Source organism: Callithrix jacchus, chromosome 5 (genome assembly GCF_049354715.1).
Source record: "Callithrix jacchus isolate 240 chromosome 5, calJac240_pri, whole genome shotgun sequence".
Taxonomy (NCBI): Eukaryota; Metazoa; Chordata; class Mammalia; order Primates; family Cebidae; genus Callithrix; species Callithrix jacchus.
This window is the reverse complement of record NC_133506.1, coordinates 7,985,404-8,005,425: the sequence shown is the minus strand read 5'-3', so window position 1 is coordinate 8,005,425 and position 20,022 is coordinate 7,985,404. Positions and strand designations below refer to the sequence as shown.

The following is a 20,022-nucleotide window of genomic DNA, read 5'->3' as shown; positions in this document are numbered from 1 at the left end:
GTTGCTTGCAGCACCAGGAAAAGGAGGGCCCCATGTAAGGAAACTGAACCCATAGCGAGGGAAAATGGAGTATACAGCTAACATACTCACTCCGTGATAAGAACCATCTCTGGCCTGTGAGCTTGCAATGACCAGCCATGGAATCTTGGCCATGCCCTCTATTGTGGTGAATCAGGAAACAGAACATTTGTGACCCTGAGTTGTCTGTCACCTTTACAGAGATGCGTCCCTGTGTTAGTGTTAAACATTGTATAATTGTAACAGCATCAGACCAATGGAGTTCAACTTTTATGTAACAAAGTGGTGAGTTGTTTTTCAGTTGCCCTGGACCCCCAGGTTGAAGGTCATGGAAACCGAGCATGCCCAGATGAATTAAGCCAGCAACAGCAGGGGAACCTAAGTACTCTGACCCAGAGGAGGCCAGGAGGCAGGATCCAGAACGAATCAACTTGAGCCCTGGGGTCACCCCATGGCAGGATCCAGTCAGATCATGCCTTCTGGGGTCACTTCACTGCATGATCCAATCAGATCAGCCTCATGATCCTATGTTTATAAACCTTTGACCCAGCCCCCAACTCCCAAGAGACACTACTGTGGGAGCTATCCCAGTGTTCTTTCTCCTTACTTGTTGCAAGTAATAAAATCCCCCTGCTTGACTGAACCCATCTGCTGTGTTGGTAACAGAATCTTTTCATGCAGCTTTTCCTGGTTGGATTGAGCCTGCAAATTGTCTCCTGAGAATACACCAACAACTAGTATTCTCTTCCTCTCCCAGGGAGCGGGTGATGCTGAAGATGGTGGCTTGGTTATTGTTAATCAACACCTGGGGGCTAGGATAGATTTTTTTTTTTTAAGTAGAGAGACATTAAAAGAAGATTAAAATGGTAGGTGTGGCGGCTCATGCCTGTAATCCCAGTGCTTTCGGAGGCTGAGGTGGGAGGATTGCTTGAGCCCAGCAGTTGGAGAGTTGGAGACCAGCTTGGGCAACATTGTGAGAACCTTTTTCTAAAGAAAAAAAAAAAAATTAGTGGGGTGTGGTGGCAAGTGCCTGTGGTCCCAGCTACTGGAGTGACTGCTGAGGTGGGAGGATTGTTTGATCCCAGGAGTTTGAGGCTATAAGCTGTGTTCAGTCCACTGCACTTAGTCTAAGTGAAAGAGCAAGACCCTATCGAAAGAAAGAAGAAAAGAAAGAGAAAGAAAGAAAGAAGGAAAGAAGGGAAAGAAAGAAAGAAAAGAAAAGAAAAGAAAGGAAGAAAGAGAAACAGATAATGATTGTAGGGGCTTGAGAAAGGGGAAAGTGTGACTTTAAAAGTGTAACTCAAGGGAGTTCCAAAAGGCTAAGCGACTCTGTGAATCTAAACATATTAAAATGCATAAGGTTCGAATGTGGGGGCAAGGGAGGGAAAGCATCAGGACAAATACCTAATGCATGCAGGGCTTAAAACCTGGATGATGGGTTGATGGGTGCAGCACACCACTAAGGCACTTGTGCACCTATGTAACAAACATGCATGCTCTGCACATGTATCCCAGAAATTAAAGTAAAAATTAAAAATGCGTAAAGTTATATACAAAGATGAACCAAAACTGAATTCATGCAAAAACTGGTGAAATTTGCGTAAGGGCTGTAGTCTATTGAGCTGTATTGTGTCAATGTCAACTTCCCAGTTTTGATAATGTAGTGTAATTATATAAGACATTACCTCCGAGAGGCACTAGGTTATGGGTACATGAGACTTTCTATATTAATTTTGCAACTTCTTGCAAGGGAGAATGGCACTTGCAACTCCTGACCTTGTGACCCTCCCACCTCGCCCTCCCAAAGTGCTGGGATTACAGGTATGAACCACTGTGCCTGGCCTTTTTTTCTGAGACAGGGTCTTGCTCTGTCACTCGGGCTGGAGTACAGTGGTGTGATCATGCTCACTGTAGCCTTGAACTCCCAGGTTCAAATGATCCTTTCACCTCAGCTTGAGTAGCTGGGGCTACAGGTACATGCTGCCACGCAACTTCAGTGGAGCCTTCCCTGACCCCCGTGAATGTAGAGATGCCTGGTTCTGCACCTGTGGTTTGGGCGGCTGCAGCTGCATCCAAAAGGTCAGGGCTCCTGCCTGCTCCAGCACCCCCAAGAGCACAAGGAGGCCTGGGTTCACAGCCACGACTTGGGTGGCTGCAGTTGCACCTGGGGAACTCCTGCCTCACCGAATTGGAAGGTATGGGGCTCCCATCGTCCCCAGCTCTGCAGCTCTGTGGAATGTGCAGCCCGAGCTTCGCCTCCCTGCTCCAGGTGGTGTGATGGCAGCATCCAGTCCAGGTGGGCCACCACTGCCATCACCAGCTACTTGGGAGACTGAGACATGAGAAATGCACGTACACACACACACACACATCACACACACACCACACACACACACCACACACACCACACACACACATACCACACACACCACACATCACACACACACCACACACCACACACACACACACACACAACCACACACACACCACACACACACACACCACACACACACCACACACACACCACACACACCACACACACACCACACACACCACACATCACACACACACCACACACCACACACACACAACCACACACACACACCACACACACACCACACACACCACACATCACACACACACCACACACCACACACACCACACACACACACCACACACACACCACACACACACACCACACACACCACACACACACATACCACACACACCACACATCACACACACACCACACACCACACACACACACACACAACCACACACACACCACACACACACACCACACACACACCACACACACACCACACACACACCACACACACACATACCACACACACCACACATCACACACACACCACACACCACACACACACACAACCACACACACACACCACACACACACACCACACACATACCACACACACACCACACAGACACACCACACACACCACACACACACACCACATACACACACCACACACACACACCACACGCACACACCACACACACACCACACACACACACACCACACACACACACACACACACAGCCAGTGTCTCACTAGGTTGAGTGCTCCCTAAGTCTGCTGCCTCTGAGCCCAGCACAGCACTAGGAGTTGCCCGGAATTGCAGTTCTTGTGGCCGATACAGCTTTTCAAGTTTATTTAGGATCCCCGAGCTCTTTAGCCTGTGGTGGTGAGGCTTGCTGAAACTGAAGTTCGGACCTCTGGGGTGGGTGATTTCCTTCTGGCTAGGATGGTCTGAATGATCCCTTTCTAGGCATCTGCTGAGTTCTGCCTGGTGTTAGCAGCGCTGAGTTCCAATGAAAGATCCCACAGTCACTGTGCTCTCCCTCCTGCCAGTGCCCTATTCTCTCTCCACACCACCGCAGCTGCTGCCTGAGGACTGAGGACTGGGGAGAGGTGTGTCAGCAATTCAGGACTATCTTTCCTACCATCTTCAGTGCCTCTTTAAGTGATATGAAGTTAAAACCAGGTACTGTAATCACTCACCGCATTTTTTATTCTTATGAAGGCACTTTTCTGTGTAGATAATTGTGGGGATGATCAGTGGGGCATCTATTCAGTCATCTTGCATCACCTCCTCTTCACTCTTTTGAACTATGCTGCTACGATTGTGCTGTATCTACATTAGTCTTTTTGATATGAAGTCTCATTATTTCTTCAGAATATCTTCCTAAAAGCAGAGCCTCTGAGCCACAGAACATGAATATTTTTAAGGGTTTTGAAAGGTATATAGATAAATGTCTTCCAGAACTGACATATTTAGTTCTAAACAAGAGCATCTGATGATAAGACCTCCTTCTATTTATGCCTTGTCAAACTCGGGTTTGTTAATTCTCTGACAATCTGGTAGGTAAAAAACAAAATCTCATTCTAGTTTTAATTTGCATTTATTTGATCACAAGTCGGCCAGATTTTTCCCATTTTTTTGGCCGTTTTTGGAGTTAAAAAGCTAGTTCATGTCACTTTTTCATTTTCTAGTAGGGGTTTGATATTTTCCTTACTGCTCCGCATTAGCTCGTCACACTTCATCAGTATCAACACTTCCTCACGTCTTAGTTTGTCAGTGTCTTTAAACTATTTATGAGACTTTAATTTTTGTTTCACTGGGAGATTTATTTTATTTTATTAAAGTAATAGCTTTTTTGGAAGTTTAATTGATGTATAATAAACTAAACACATTTAAAGTGTACCATTTGATAATTTTTTGACTTATGTACACCCCTGTTAAGCCATTACCACAGTTAAGATTATAAATGTATCTTGATCCATCACCCTTCAAAGTGTCCTCAGGTCCCTTTGCAGCATTCTTTCAGTCCTCTCCACACACCTCTCACATCCCCTGACAACCAGTGATCTGCTTTCTGTCATTAGAGGCTTACTTTCTATTGGCTCACGGCTGTAATTCCAGCACTTTGGGAGGCTGAGGTGGGCAGATGATGAGGTCAGGAGTTCGAGACCAGCCTGGCCAACGCGGTGAAACTCTGTTTCTACTAAAAATACAAAAATTAGCTGGGCATGGTGGCACATGCCTGTAGTCCTAGCTACTCAGGAGGCTGAGGCAGGACAATTGCTTGAACTCGAGAGGTGGAGGTCGCAGGGAGCTGATATCACACCACTTCACACCAGCCTGGGGGACAGAGGAGACTCTGTCTCAAAAAAAATTTTTTTTATGTAATTTAAAAAGAATTGTAAATAATTCTATGTAAATAGAATCATACAGAATATACTTTTTTGGTAATTAGTTATTAAAGATGCAAATTGAAATCATAATGAAATACCGCTACACAACTATTCGAACGATGAAAATGCAGAAGACTGATCCTATCACATGCTGGGAGGCACATCCACTGGCATGACCATTTTGGAAAACAATTTTGTATTTCCTTAAAAAGCTAAACATTTACCTACCATATGATGATTCAGACATTCCACTCCTAGGTATTTACCTTACAGAAATAAAAAGCATACATCCATATGGAGATTTGTACATAAATGGTCATAGAAACTTTATTTGTAATAGCCACAAACTAGGAACAACCCAAATGTCCATTAATAAATCAGTGTATAAATAAATACTATTCATATGACGGAAGAATATTCATTAATAACAAAGAATGAACTCCTGCAATACCCAGTAAGATGGATGAATTTCAAAATGATATCTTTTGACATACAGAAGAACTTAATATTTTATGCCACCTAATCAATTTATTCTTACATGAGTTCTGCCTCTATTGTTATAAGAATTTCCTTGCTCTTAAATATTCGACCCCACAATCTTCTAACACTTTACTTTTACACTGTCACTTTAAAGTCATCTATAATTAATTTCAGTCTAAGATATAAGTTAGGGAAGGGGAATTAACATTTTTTCTTACCTGGTTTGCTGGTTTTTGGGACTGCTTTTCATTATTTAGGACTGAGTGTTTTAGTTTGCTCTTCTCAGATAGAAGTTAGTACCTGTCACATAAACATTATATAAAATTAATGGCATCAAACTGTAAGAGGAAATTTATGTGTAATTCTGCTTTCTAAACAAACAAAAAAGTTGTCATAATTTTCATGAGTTTTGTGTCATATAAGGAGACAATTTTGACAGCCACAGCATGAGTGTGATACAGTTTTGAATAACATGTTGTTCCATTATTCTGTAAGCATTCTATTTGTATTTATAGATGGCATTAGTATATAGTATTTCAGCATTTAGATTTTTTCATTCTCTCATCATTTTAAGTAATATTATATGGAACACCTTTTTGCCCGTAACTTTGTGCTTCTCTTGGATAATTTGCAATGAACAAATTCCCAGAAGTAATGTTTAGTGGATTAAACAAGTAGAGTTCTGCTTCTCTGTGCTTATTTCCACACAGCTTCCTAGAGGGTTACGCCAATTTTATACCATGGGCAGGCACACTTGAGTCACCAGCATCATGCCATCCTTGCTCTTGGGTGTACTATCAGTGGTGGCTATGAATTTTCTCTGCTTTATTGCCCAAATGAATAAATAAATACCTCACATCACAAGTCAGTCTACCTGGCTGGCCAAACCTAAACTTTCAGCTCCTTTCTCTCCCTCCTAATACTCCGTGGCAGCCATGGGGGTGCACTGTTCAGATTTCCTTTCAAGAGAACTTGCTTCAAGGGGACGGTTGGTGGACAGCCTCAAGCTGTCACACTTCTAGACCTATGGTAGCATTCACCCCATGTTCTCCCGGGGCTGTTCTCAGCCGAAGACTGAACCCATTGGATATGAGAGCCTGGCTACTCCTGCCCTGTGTGAACTCCTCTGAGAGGCAAGCCTTGCTTTGGCCTCCCCATCTGTTTGGCTCAGAGTTTCTTAGAACTGCAGTCTCAGTCTTCTCCTATTCAAACCTCCTCCATCCCTCTCTCCTTTGATACGTATTCAGCCAGCATTGCAGCCTGAAGGCTCTCCCTGCCTGTGGCTGCTCTCTCTCACCTTTGCCCATCAGACGTGTGTTCTCCCAGTGCGTCTTTTGCATGACCAATTCTGCCCTGGCATTTTTTCATTTGGAGGACCCAAACTGGCAGATCCCCTGTGGATGAGTCTGCATAATGATTGTTCTCATAAGGTAGATTCAAACTCCAAATTAGTTATTAGATGAATGACAGGATGATGGAGAAGATAGATGTTTTGGGTTGGCTATAGATATCTACCCCATAAGGAGGAGGCTTGGCTAGTTCTCAACAATGTAGGAGGAATTGGAACAGAGGAAATGACATTTCTTTGGGTTGGTGAAGACAATAGCAGTGGTTACTATGGTGCTGTTGTCATTTGTTGCTCCTTGTCTTTCCTTTGTGTGCTTCTCCTTGATTCCCGGTGCCTACTGATGGGGTATGTCCTTGATTCCCGTGCCTACTGATGGGGTATGGGAGGTCAGGCTTCAGCAAGAACAAGTAGCTGGCGCAGCATTGTCTGACCGCGTTGCACATGAACGATGCTGTCTCCCCCGTGGCATTGCGTCCTGCAGCATCCTGGGATGTCGCTCACACATTTTGATGCACCCCCACTGGCTGCATGGGAGAGGACAGAACAGAGAAGTCATGGTTGGAAGCAGCACAGGACTGCTAAGGGGTCAGGGCCAGGTGGGAGTGTTTGTTTTCTTGTTCTGAGATGTGTCCTTAGGATGTCGTGCAAGTCAGATGGGAAAGCGAGTGATGAGGAGACAGAATCTTCCTGGATTGATGGCCTTGGGGAACTCTGCCCGAGGAGCCTTTCCTCTTTGTCAGTATCTGCATCTTTGAAGCTAGGGAAGACCATAATTTTGCTAAATCTGATACTGCAGAATAGGATGTATGGGTAAAAGCAGGGTGGGGAGCCAGGTCTTCATGATCGGGGGGAGCTTGGATACTCGAAAGGAAGAAATGGGGCTATTCTCACTCACCCCACAGGCTCCCTTTTAAGGTGTTTCTGCCTTATTTGTTTTCATAGACTCTAAAACTGTAAATATTAATCAACCTGGGGCAAAGGGGGAGAGTTAAAACCATTAAAAATAAAATAATGGTTGCTCGTGACAGTGCATTTTGGATTCACACAGTACTGGGCACCGTTTCACCATCTGGTGAAATGCGTTTGCTTCAGTGCTGTGTCTGCCATTGGCTCACAGCAGGGGCCTCTCTGGAGCACCGTCAGGCCTCTTTGGCTTTCTTCACATCCATTGCCTAGCTCTCCTCTGATCTCTGTCTCCCCCACCTCTCTGTCTGTCTGTCTCTCGTTCTGACCCTGCATTCTCTCTTAGCCCCAGGGTTTGAGTTGAACTCTTTGCTCCATCCTATGGGAACTAGCCTCTAAGAGGTCTCCTTCCATTGTCCCACCTGCCAATTCTCTTTTGAGCATAGGGACGAGAACCTCAATCTCTTCCTTCTAGGCTCAATATCTCCTTTGAGCCCCAACCCAGGGCTGATCTCAATGGATGCACTTAGTGCTGACAGAGGCTTCAGTGTCTTAGGTGGTTGGATGTGGGGAGCTCACATAAAGTGGAAGAGAATACTTTGGTTCAGCTTGAGGGTGACTATCATTTTAGAATAGAAAACAAATTTTTGTAAAGGTTATATAGGGTGGTGGCTGGGTGTGTGGGTGTGGGATATCAAGGCTAGTGTTGGTTATTAGAAGATCCCCACCTTAGGCTGGAACTCTGGGGTGAACCCTGCCCCCACCCGGCTCATCTATCACCAGAACAACCACATCAGTTAGTGTTCCTTCTTCCCAGTTCTTCTTTCCCTTATTTATCCGGTTTACCTGAGATCACCTGGGTCAGGAAGCCAGGGGCTGCCAAGAGCAGGAGCAGGAACTTCATGGCTGAAGGGGTGGCTTGGGGAGCTGCTGGTGGTTTAATGGAGTTGGGTCCCCTTGTAATGTGCCCGGAGCTACCGCCTTTATAGGATCCACATGATACCAGGATATGGGGCAGTGAACCAAGGGAGAGTTTTCTGTTACCGAGAGCAGTCAGATTAGATCCAAATGTCTGCTGGGCTGGAGCCTGGACTAATTTATTGCGTGACTGTGTTCTAGACTGTTAGGAGTGGGAGAGAGAGAGCAAAGAGTGCATCGGTTCCCAGCAGTCATCTCTGAAACTGTGCATTCCAGCCAGTATTGGTGGGAGGCAGGGAAACTGGCATTCTTTTGGTTGTTTCTGGGAGTGTTCATTGATGCAGTTTTTCTTTTGTAGCACAGTTTGGCGATACACATCAGAAGCCTTCAAATGTGCCTTTTTTAACTCAGGAACTTTGTACTTTGGGCTTTTGTTTAAAGGGAATAGTTGAACAAGTACATAAAGAGGTTTATCTCAACATTACAGTAACAGAAAACCAAAAGCCACCTAATGGTGATAAAACATGGATCTAATCTAATATAGAAAATATGAAATGTAATAGAGCAGTGTGCAGTTATTAAAAATGATGAAAAATTGTAAAAATGTAGGTTACAAGATATGCATCTAGAATAATTTAATCTTTGATAAAAAAACATCTATGTGCCAACATATGTATATATGTATGTATTATGTATGTATGTATCTCTATCTACATTTATCTATCATCTTTATCTATCTATCATCTCTATCTATCTATCATCTATCATTTATCAACTATTTGTCTACAATGCCTGAGTTTGAAGAGAACAATTATGTGTACTTTCATGATTGGAAAAAGAAGATAATTTATAGAAAAATTACTTATTGTTTGAATTTTAATACTAACACTCTCATATCTAAATTTTTGCTTTCTTCCTTTAGAGTTTAAGGTTTCTGGAGGTTAGAGACTTTGCCATCTCCACATTCTTCTCAAGAAATATTTTGTGTCCCCCTCCCCGGCACAGCACGCTGTGGAGTCTTTCCCATCGAGACTCTCCTTTTGTGTTCCAGCTCTGCTTTTCTAGACTCCTTTCTCCAATCCAGTGCCTGTGGTATGACCGAATGTCTCGGGAGTCCTGGTTTGGGCCAGCTGAGTAAAGCAGCTCTGGCTTCTCACGTTTTCCTGCTCTAAAAACCCTGGTTTGATTTCAGTCACAAAACCAAACAAAAGATCTAGGACTTGGTAAGAATATGTCCCAAGACTTTAGCAGTTGCTCAGATTTGTAAAAATATCTTAGAATCTATAATTTTTTTCAATTACGTGATGTAAATTATCCTAAAATGTATACAATCCCCTTTGTGCCTTTGGTAAACCTATAACCACAGAAGCAAAGGCTTTTGTAATGTATGCAATCCCCTTTGTGCCTTTGGTAAACCTATAACCACAGAAGCAAAGGCATAGTCTTCAATGAGTTGATTGTCTTTCTACCCTTCACTTGTCAAGCAACAATGACCTTTCTTTTTTCTTTGTTTCCATACAGCGTGCACAGTCCACTGGATGTCATAAATTTGAGTTGCCCCAATTTCCTCAACCTATTAAAAAATCTTTTCATTTAAAAATAATTTAAAACATACAAGCTGCAACATACAAATTGTACAGCACCCTTTTCCCAGCTCCCCTGAGATTTGCCTGTTGTTGACATTTTACCTTTCTTGCTTTATCATTTGCCCCACGCCCTCTATCTATAGATACACGCATATCTCTATTAGTCTCTCGATGTATCTTTGTATACTTTTTTCTTTGAACCTATTGGGAATAAGTTATATGCTCATGGCTTTATATTGTTGTGGCCTTTTACTCCCAAATAATTCAGTGCGTATGTCCTCACAATAGGGATATTCTCCTATATGACAGAATAGTTACTAACTCCATAAATTTAAATCAACACCACTTTAATCTATCATATACATATATATCTGTATTCTAATATTCCAGTGACCTAATAATGCCTTTACAGCGTTCATTTCCTCCTTCAGTTGAGATTCCAGTGTCAGGTCAGATATTGTATTTATTTTTAAAATATATTTTTTAATTAAAATTGTATTTTTAATTGACATGATACATATTTATGTGATGCAGAGTGATATTTCAATACATGTACACAATGTATAATGATCAAATCAGAATTCAGAGAAGTTCCTCAAACATTTGCCATTTCTTTGTGTGAGAACATTCAAAATCCTCCCTTCTAGCTATTTGAAAATATGCAATAAGGCCGGGGGCGGTGGCTCACGCCTGTAATCCCAGCACTTTGGGAGGCCGAGGCGGGTGGATCACAAGGTCAAGAGATCGAGACCATACTGGTCAACATGGTGAAACGCCGTCTCTACTAAATATACAAAAAATTAGCTGGGCATGGTGGCGCATGCCTGTAATCCCAGCTACTCGGGAGGCTGAGGCAGGAGAATTGCCTGAACCCAGGAGGCGGAGGTTGTGGTGAGCCGAGATCGCGCCATTGCACTCCAGCCTGGGTAACAAGAGCGAAACTCTGTCTCAAAAAAAAAAAAAAAAAAAGGCTTTACCTTCAAATACAGTGACATTGTGGGTTAAGCCTTTAGCATATGAATTTTGAGGGGAACACAGTTCAGCTTCTTGCCTTACTTAGTGGTGCAGGAAGTAGATAACCCATTGTCTTCTATGGGTGCAGGCCAGGTCAGGCTGGGTTCCAGCTCTCGGAGAGAGAAGGAGAGAGCAGGGAAGCCAGTAGCGATGCCGCTTCTTGCTTGGAGTTTTCTAATTCCCAGACAAGCAGTGCCAGCTGCTGTGTGCCTGCCCTGCCCTCTAGAGCCCAGCATATTCCTTACTGCATTCTTAGTCTCGTGTGTAACAAAAGGCTTTTGCTTTATTAAAATAAATATTTTTTCCTGGACATTACCCAGCTCCCAACTTTTAATTTACGGTTTTATTTACTGCTCTTCTCTTCACCATCTTAGGTCATTTACAGGCCAACTTATTTTATCTATTCTCATAATAGTTTCTCATTTTATGAATTTTACAAGGAACAATTTGCGTTCATGAACAACATTTTCAAAGTAGTTCTGCACTGGAAAGCGGGCCTTTAGGAGTGATGTGGATTGTAGAGGGATGGTCTTCTAATCAATTAGGACTCCCTCTCTCACAGTTCTCTTCATCGCTGGCCCTTCCCCCTCCTATCCTCCCCACGCTTGCAGCAACCTCAGGCACCTCACTGGTAGCAAAAGCAGAGAGAATTCACCTTTCACCTGCATAGATATTATGTTGGTGCAAAAGTAATGACAGTTTCAGACCGTGAATTTTAAATCACTATAACTAGGCTCAAATACATCTTGATTAATGAAAATAGAAACCATGATGATCAACACATTTTTGCCAACGAGGAATAAATTGGTTTGTTCCTGTAGTGTATAAGTCCGTGCTTTGGGGTTCGACAAACCCTCGGAAGTATTTTCAGCACCCTGCTGCTTGTGGAAGCTTTTTCCCTGCAAAAGGTTGGAAGAAGTCAGGTGAATATGGCGGACGAGGCAAAACTTCGTAGCCCAATTCATTCAACTTTTGAAGTGTTGGTTGTGAGACATGAGGTCAGACTTGTCGTGAAGAATTGGGTCCTTTCTGTCGACCAATGCCGGCTGCAGGCATTGCAGTTTTCAGTGCAGCTCATGGATTTTCTGAGCATACTTCTCAGAGGTAATGGTTTCGCTGGGATTCAGACATCCGACCGCCAAACAGCGACCACGACCGCTTTTTCGGTGCAAAGTCAGCTTTGGGAAGTGCTTTGCAGCTTCTTCTCCATTCATCCACTGAGCTGGTTGTCACCGGTTATCACGTAAAATCCACTTCTCCTCGCATGTCACACAATCCAGTCTAGAAATGGTTCGTAATTATTGCGTAGAGTAAGGAATAAGAGACGAGGACACTTGAAAACGATGATTTGATTTTTGTTCAGCTCCTGAGGCGCTCACTTACCAAGCCTTTTCACCTTTCCAATTTGTTTCAAATGCCAAACGACCATAGAATGGTCAGCCTTGAATTCTTTGGCAACTTCTCGTGTAGCTGTAAGAGGATCAGCTTCGATGATTGCTCGCAGTTGGTTGTTGTCAACTTCCGATGGCCGGTCACTGCGTTCCTCATCTTCAAGGGTCTCCTCTCCTTTGCAAGACTTTTTGAGCCACGACTGCACCGTACGTTCGTTAGCAGTTCCTGGACCAGATGCGTAGCCGATGTTGTGAGTTGTCTCGGCTGCTTTACGACCCATTTTGAACTTGAATAAGAAAATCACTTGAATTTCTTTTTGTCTAACATCATTTCCGTAGTCTAAAATAAACATAAAATAAACAGCAAGTAGTAAGTCATTAGCAAAAAAGCAAAGTGAGGAATGTCTATTAAAATGATGTATAACGTAACCATGTTTATTTAAGAATGCATTCCAATATCACTCAGCAAATTGTAACACTGCAAAAACTGCAATGATGTTTGCACCAACCTAATAGTTCAAGGTAGGATAGTAGTTTACTTATTGATTGATACTCCCTATAAAGTGCTCCATAAATACACTGCTAAAAGTGGACTGTTCATACGTTTCCAATTTGGTCAGATTGGATTCTAATATTGGCTCTGAGAAGTTAAAAAAACTTTAGAGTCACACAGTCTCTGAGTGGCAGGACCTGGAGTGATAGGACCTGGGATGGCCAGAGTGAATCCTCATCTCACTCTCTTTTTATTTTTATTTTTTCATTTCATTTTTTTGAAATGGAGTTTTGCTCTTGTCACCCAGGCTGGAGAGCAGTGGCACAATCTTGGCTCACTGCAACCTCCACCTCCTAGGTTCAAGCAATTCTCCTGCCTCAGTCTCCTGAGTAGCTGGGATTACAGGTGCCCACCATCATGCCCAGCTAACTTACTATAACTGTGGGGCTCTCAGGGCTTAGAAAAAGGGCCTCTTTTCCTTTGAAAACTTTGGCAAAATGGAAACTCTGGGGTTTTCACCGAGAGTATTAATGAATAATTGCAAAAGTGGCCAGTTATGAATTGAATAACCAGTTCTAGATGGGAGATGCAGCCTTTACTCTGGTTGGCTTTGTGCCAATCTAATATTTGGAGGGTTCTATTACATAGCAAAAGGGGAGAACTGATATTGGAGAGTTACCACACTTTTCACAGTGGGTACGGGATTTCCCTGAAGCAAACTGATATTCTCCAGTATAATTTATCTGGAGAAGAGATGGGTGAGATCTGTGATAAGGAAAGAGGACTTAGAGGAAGTCCTTAAACTTGTGTGAGAAAAAACCTTTCTCTCCTTTCTGTGGGTAAACATGGAAGAGAACATTCCATGAGAATTTTCCTTCCATGGGAAGGAAAGATGGACTTGCAAGAGTTTGACGGATAGCAGTGGCAGAGAGAAAATCTAATGCCCATCAGGTAGGCTTGGGGCTCCTCAGAGAACACATATCTATCATGTGTTACATTTATGCTTTGTTTTGCAACTCCTTTCTGTTGTGCAAAAACTTTCAGAAAATTATTTTTAAAGGCTATACTCTAGAATCACTGTGGGGCATCACGAAAAATCTTTGTCTTTCTTAGAGTGACACTGTACTAAAAAATAAGTAGGCTGAGGGAAGGTGGTCTGTAAATGGAGGTAGGTGATATGTAACAGAGAAGAATATGTTAAAAAATATGGATGCAGTTATCTGTTTTTGCATTTGTTGCCTGTTGTTTGGGGTCACATTTAAGAAATTATTGCCCAGAACAATGTCGTGGAGCTTAAACATAGAAAACTACTGTTTTCTTCTAGTAGTTTTATAGTTTTAGGTCATATGTTTAAGTCGTTAATCCATTTTGAGTTAATTTCTTGTATATGAGGTGAGATAATGATCCAATTTCATTCTTCTGCATGTGGGTGGCCAGTTTTCCCAATATCGTTTATTGAAGAGACCATCCTTTCCCCATTGCATGTTCTTAGAACCTCTGTGGAAAGTCAATTGACCATAAAAATGTGGGTTTATTTCTGGGCTCTCTGTTCTATTCTGTTGGTCAATGTGTCTGTTTTTAAGTGAGTACTATGCTGCTTTAATTACTATACCTTTGTAATATATTCTGAAATCAGAAAGTGTGATGCCTTCAGCTTTGTTCTTTTTCCTCAGGGTTTATTTTGTTGTTCTGGGTCTTTTGTGGTACCCTGTGAATTTTAGGATTTTTTTTTCCATTTCTTTTAAAAATGCCATTGTGATTTAGAAGGGGGAGATGTATTATATCTGCAGATCACTTTAAATAAAATAAACGGTTTAACAGTATTAAGTCTTTCAATACCTGAACATGGAATATCTTTCCATTTATTTGTGTTTTGATTTTTTTAAATCAGTGTTTTTAAGTTTTCAATATACATCTTTCGCTTTTTTGGTTAAGTTTATTCCTATTTTATTCTTTTTGATACTTTTGTAAATAGAATTGTTTTCTTGATTTTCTTTTTTGAATGGTTCATTGTTGAGTGTATAGAAATGCCACGGATTTTTGCATGTTGACTTTTAAAGATTTATTTCTTCCATATTTGTATGTGTGTATGTTTGACATTTTTAAGGTTTTCTACATATATGATCATGTTACCTGCAAACAAAGATACTTTTACTTCTTATTTTCCAAATGTAATGCCCTTTATTTTTTTTTCTTGCCTAATTGCTCTGGCTAGGACTTGCAGTACTATGTTAAATAGGCATGGCCTGGGTGCAGTGGCTCACACCTGTAAACCCAGAGCTTTGGGAGGCTGAGGCGGGAGTATTATTGGAAGCCAGAAGTTTGAGACCAGTATGGACAACATTGTGAGTTGCCGTCTCCATTAAATAAAGAAAGATATGATGAAAGTAAGTGCGTATTCTTGTCTTTTTCCCAATCTTAAGGGAAAATATTTCAATTTGTCAACATTGGGGATAATGTTAGCTGTAAGCTTGACAAATATGGCCTTCGTTATGTTGAGGTACATTCATTCTATACTTAGTTTTGGAGCGTTTTTTATCATGAAAGGGTTTTGAATTTTGTCAAAAACGTTTTGTGCATCCATCAAGACGATTATGTGATTCTGTTACTGTGGTATATCACATTTATTTATTTGCATATGTTGACCCATCCTTGCAACCCAGGGATGAATTCCATTTGATCATGGTGAATGATTCTTTTAATGTGCTGTTGAATTTGGTTTGCTTGTATTTTGTTGAGAATTTTTACATCTATGCACACCTGGTGTATAGGCCTGTAATCTCCTTTTCTTGCAGTGTCTTTGTCTGGCTTTTGGTATACAGGTAATGTTCGCCTCATAATGTGAGCTTGGAAGTACTCCTTCCTCTTCTGCACAGCAAAGGAAGCAACTGGCAGAATAAAAAGGCAACCTAGAGAAGAGGGAAAAAAAATTGAAAATCGTATGCCTGATATGGGGTTAATCCCTAGTTTATATGAAAAACTCCTACTCAGGCTGGGTGCAGTGGCTCACACCTGTAATCTCAGCACTTTGGGAGGCTGAGGTGGGTGGATCATGAGGTCAGGAGTTCAAGACCAGCCTGACCAACATGGAGAAACCCCATCTCTACAAAAAAGACAGAAAATTAGCCAGATGTGGTGGCACATACCAGTAATCCCAGCTACTCAGGAGGCTGAGGGAGGAAAATTGCTTGAACCCGGGAGGCAGAGGTTGCGGTGAGCCGGGATCAATTCTCTGTATATCAATTATGCTTCAATAAAGCTGTGAAAAAAACTGGAATAGGTGTCTGTGCCATTGTAATTTAGGCAATAAAAGTGTGATCTGAGATTGCTGATTTCTGGGATATGATATAATGTTCACATCTCTGTTTTATGAATAAATAAACTGATGCTTACGTGTGGATAAATGTTTTGTTCAAAACCACACAGCTGATAAATGCTCGTATCAGGATGGTAGCCCAGTCACATCAGACCTGAATTTCTATACTCTGAAATCACATGCCACAGCCCTCAGAGATACGCCTGTCTTCTGTGGATTAGTGGCATCCCATTTGCCTAACAGTCCTGTAACCACTTGTGCCCGAAAACTCTGTAGCCTTGTGCTGTTCCATATGCTATAGAATCTTCTACCCATATGTGACTATAAGCACTTGAGATGTGGCTAATAGGAATAGAAATGTGCTCTAAGTGTAATTACACATAGGAGATTTCAAAGATGTAATCCAAAAAAGAAACTCTCTCATAAATATTTTTTACATTGAGTACATATCAACATAATAATGTTTTGGAAATATTGCACTCAATAAAATATATTTTACAATTTAATCTTTTTCTGATTTCTCCACGTTCTATTTTGCATATGGGCCTTTCCTCCTAAATATATGAGAAAAGAAAATACATCTCCTGTTGCTTTCCTTACTATTGTTCCAGGAAAAAAACACCATAAATGCTTGTTACAGAGGCCTAATCTAGGCCATCCAGGGGAAAAACTCGATGTTGTAGTCACATTCCTGATGCTCACTTTTTCCGGCGCATCTAAACTTAAAAAATTCCATCCTTCCCTATCTCTACCTCTTCTGTGAGGCTCTTGTGAGAATGATAACATTACATAAACTGTAGGTGCTCAAACAGTATTTATTGAACCACTGATGACAGAGGAAACAGTTCTATGTCATTTTATAGAGAGCAAAAGTAGGAGGAACTTGGAGTTGTAAGGGAAAGTTCCACATTACTGCTCTTCTGCTTCCTCCAGCTCCAGGGATGGTATTGGCAGTCTGTTTGCTGGTGGTGGGGAGGCAGTGGCGGAATCTCTGCTTTCTTTGGTGTCACTCTTGTCAGAAGTAGCAGTGTACGCGATCTGTTCTGGGGTCATGGTGCTGGTGGTGGCATAGTTCACAGGGGTGGCATTTGGAAAAAAGTTGGTATTAGCAAAAAAGCTAGTGTTCTTGATTTGGGGGGGAACAGATAAAAGGTGTTTTCTTGGTATTACAACACTAGAATTCTTGGCATGTTTTAGCATTTCTTGGACATCTTCATCAAGTATACTGGGTGTTTCATATAGCAGGTAGTTTTTTATCAGCATAATCACTTTTGGTCCAATACAACATTTTTTCATCTTGCACTTCTGTATCTCTTTTTCATCCACATTGCAGTGATCCCTGCATCTCCCAAAACCCATTAAACACCTTCTCAAGCCAATAAATTCTGCATAAAAAGAGAAAAACATTGGGCCAAGGTAAATAACTAGAGATGATGTTAAAACTGCTAGTGGGAGATGGATTGACTAAGAGAGTGTTTATTTATACAAAATTTTAAGCCCAGTGTTTAGGAATGTTGTTGAAGGCAAATAGGCAGGCCAAGAGAGGCTCTATGCCCGTCTTGAATTCAAAATAAATTTCCTGTTTAGTCTGCCTTTCTTGAGTAACTTTAAGAAGCAAAGGACATGTAGAGGATAGAGTAATTATTTGCTTTTAGGATAGAATTTTAGACCTTCAACTTGGCATCTTAGATACTTGTAGGACATCACTATTTCATCTCCATAATCTTGAGAAATACCAATGAGAGCAAAGTCTATCATAAAACTAATTTAAGAAAGAAGTTCAAAAGAGAATCAATAGAATTTTCAGGAGTCCTAGCTATTCGCCAAACCCAGTAGACCATGACTTCTCTCCTCTCAGCAATTGCCAGAGCTGTGATTCCTGAAGCATGGTGTTCTTCCATCTCTTCTAGCCTTTTGGACACACCATCCCTCAGAAGTCTTGTTCATTATCACAGCCTCAACCTCCCCTCTACCAAGGTAACTTCTGTGTGGTTATCTATAATTCTAAATTCCCTGCTCAGCTTAGTTCTTTATCTGCTGGATGACTTTTCCATTCCAACGTCTCATTTTTTTTTTCTGAATCAAGAAACCTTTCCTCCCTTGTTCCTCCTAATAACTTAATGATTTTTCCATAAATGACAAGAGATTTATGCAGCATCTGCTAATTTTCAAAGCATGATCGCCTACATTTCCACATTGTTTTCTCATCAAATACAAAACAGAAAAATTCTTATATTGGAAGCAGCTGCATTGATTAACCCCATTATACTCATGTAGAAATTGAAGTTCAAAGTGGTTAAGTGACTTTATCCAAGATGATACAGCCATACTTACTTATGGTACTACTCATTTCCTAGGGTTCCAAGACAAACGCATTAGAAACAGCTTTGACTCTTTCACTTTCCCTGCCCCGACCCATTTCTCATTATTTCAAAGAGCTGGATGATTCTTGTATTCTGAAACAAATCTCAATGCTTCTCCTTTCTTTTCCAAAACCAATAGTTACTCTTCTGGCTTAGGCTTTTGCCATAATGAATTCCTTGATGCCCTTATGGTAGTCTGGGGGGTTTTCAAGAAGATAAAGGCTGAAAAAAGGGATAAGTCTCTGGAAAACCTGAAAGAATTCAAGATGGAGAACACAGACTTGTTTACTGGATTGGAAAAAGTTTTTTTTTTTTTTTTTTTAGCATGAGGAAAAGAACTTCCTCCTTTCTACACCAAAGCACAAACTGATAGGAACCTTCGCTTCAAGATGTGGTTTCACAGGAAGGGGAACAAAACACACTCCCCTGTTGTGGGCAGGGGAGAGCATCAGGAAAAATAGCTAATGCATGCTGGGCTTAATACCTGGGTGATGGGTTGATAGGTGCAGCAAATAACCACGACACACGTTTACCTATGTAACAAAACTGCACATCCGCACAAGTACCCCAGAACTTTAAAAAAAGAAAAGAGAGAGAGATGGTTTAAGATAGAAATACAGCTAAAAGGCTGGGCTGGGTCTTAGTATGATAGATATATACAGGGCAGGAAGGCAGCATTATATTTTAGATAGTTCCTGCACACACAAAAAATACCCTGCTTTCTCTGTAGCTTCCTGGGTATTCCCATCGGACACAGTCTGGGAGTTGGGGCCTATGAGAGCGTATCAATGCATGACTGATACAGTAGGTAAGCTCTTCAGCCATCTTTTTGAACATCTCATCTTTCGGTCTCTCTTTGGGTTTCCATTGTCATGGGCAGCCAAATCCTTGGTTCCTCACATCTACCCATCTTAAACCTGGTAATCCACATTACCTGTGTTCACCTGGTACTGTAGCATGAGGCTGGCAAAGATAGGAAAAAGGAGCTTCATGGTTGGGTGCCAGAGAGGAAGCCTTGGATCTGGGCTGATGCTCCTGAGCTCCAGCCTTTATTGGCCTCTTCATGGCCTTAGGCCATAAGCAATGAAGAGCAGCCAAAGCAAATTTGTGTGCTGTGTTTTTTCTGACTCTGCTTGAAAACACCCTTTCTTGAACACCTCTTTGCAACAAATTCGTTGCTCTTTATCCTAGGGAAAAACATAAAATATGTAAGATAAGAAAGAGAGCAAGCCCTTTCTTTCTTTTTTTTTTTTTTTTGAAATGGATTCTCATCTGTTGCCTAGGCTGGAGAGCAGTGACACGACCTAGGCTCACTGCAACCTCTTCCTCCCAGGTTCAAGTGATTCTCCTGCCTCAGGCTCCCAGATAGAGTAGCTGGGACAACAGGCACATGCCACCATGCCCAGCTAACTTTTGTATTTTTATTAGAGACTGGGTTTCACCATGTTGGCCAGGCTGGTCTTGAACTC

The 20,022-nt window shown here is 41.8% G+C and overlaps 2 protein-coding genes across 2 annotated transcripts; both read right to left on the bottom strand.

The window, feature by feature from the left end:
• Window positions 1-6,137: 6,137 nt before the first annotated feature.
• On the bottom strand, window positions 6,138-8,376 carry DEFB132 (defensin beta 132). Its single transcript, XM_078370940.1, is given in 4 exon segments — window positions 6,138-6,196; window positions 6,940-7,031; window positions 7,033-7,093; window positions 8,319-8,376. Coding segments are annotated over 4 exon segments (270 nt in total).
• An 8,609-nt stretch (window positions 8,377-16,985) lies between these two features.
• Window positions 16,986-19,576, bottom strand: DEFB129 (defensin beta 129). The gene is made up of 2 exons (XM_002747394.5): window positions 19,488-19,576; window positions 16,986-17,575 (listed from the first exon to the last, which is right to left on the bottom strand). Exons 1-2 carry the CDS (start codon window positions 19,543-19,545, stop codon window positions 17,100-17,102), a joined length of 534 nt encoding a protein of 177 aa, XP_002747440.4. The 5' UTR covers window positions 19,546-19,576; the 3' UTR covers window positions 16,986-17,099.
• Window positions 19,577-20,022: the final 446 nt, after the last annotated feature.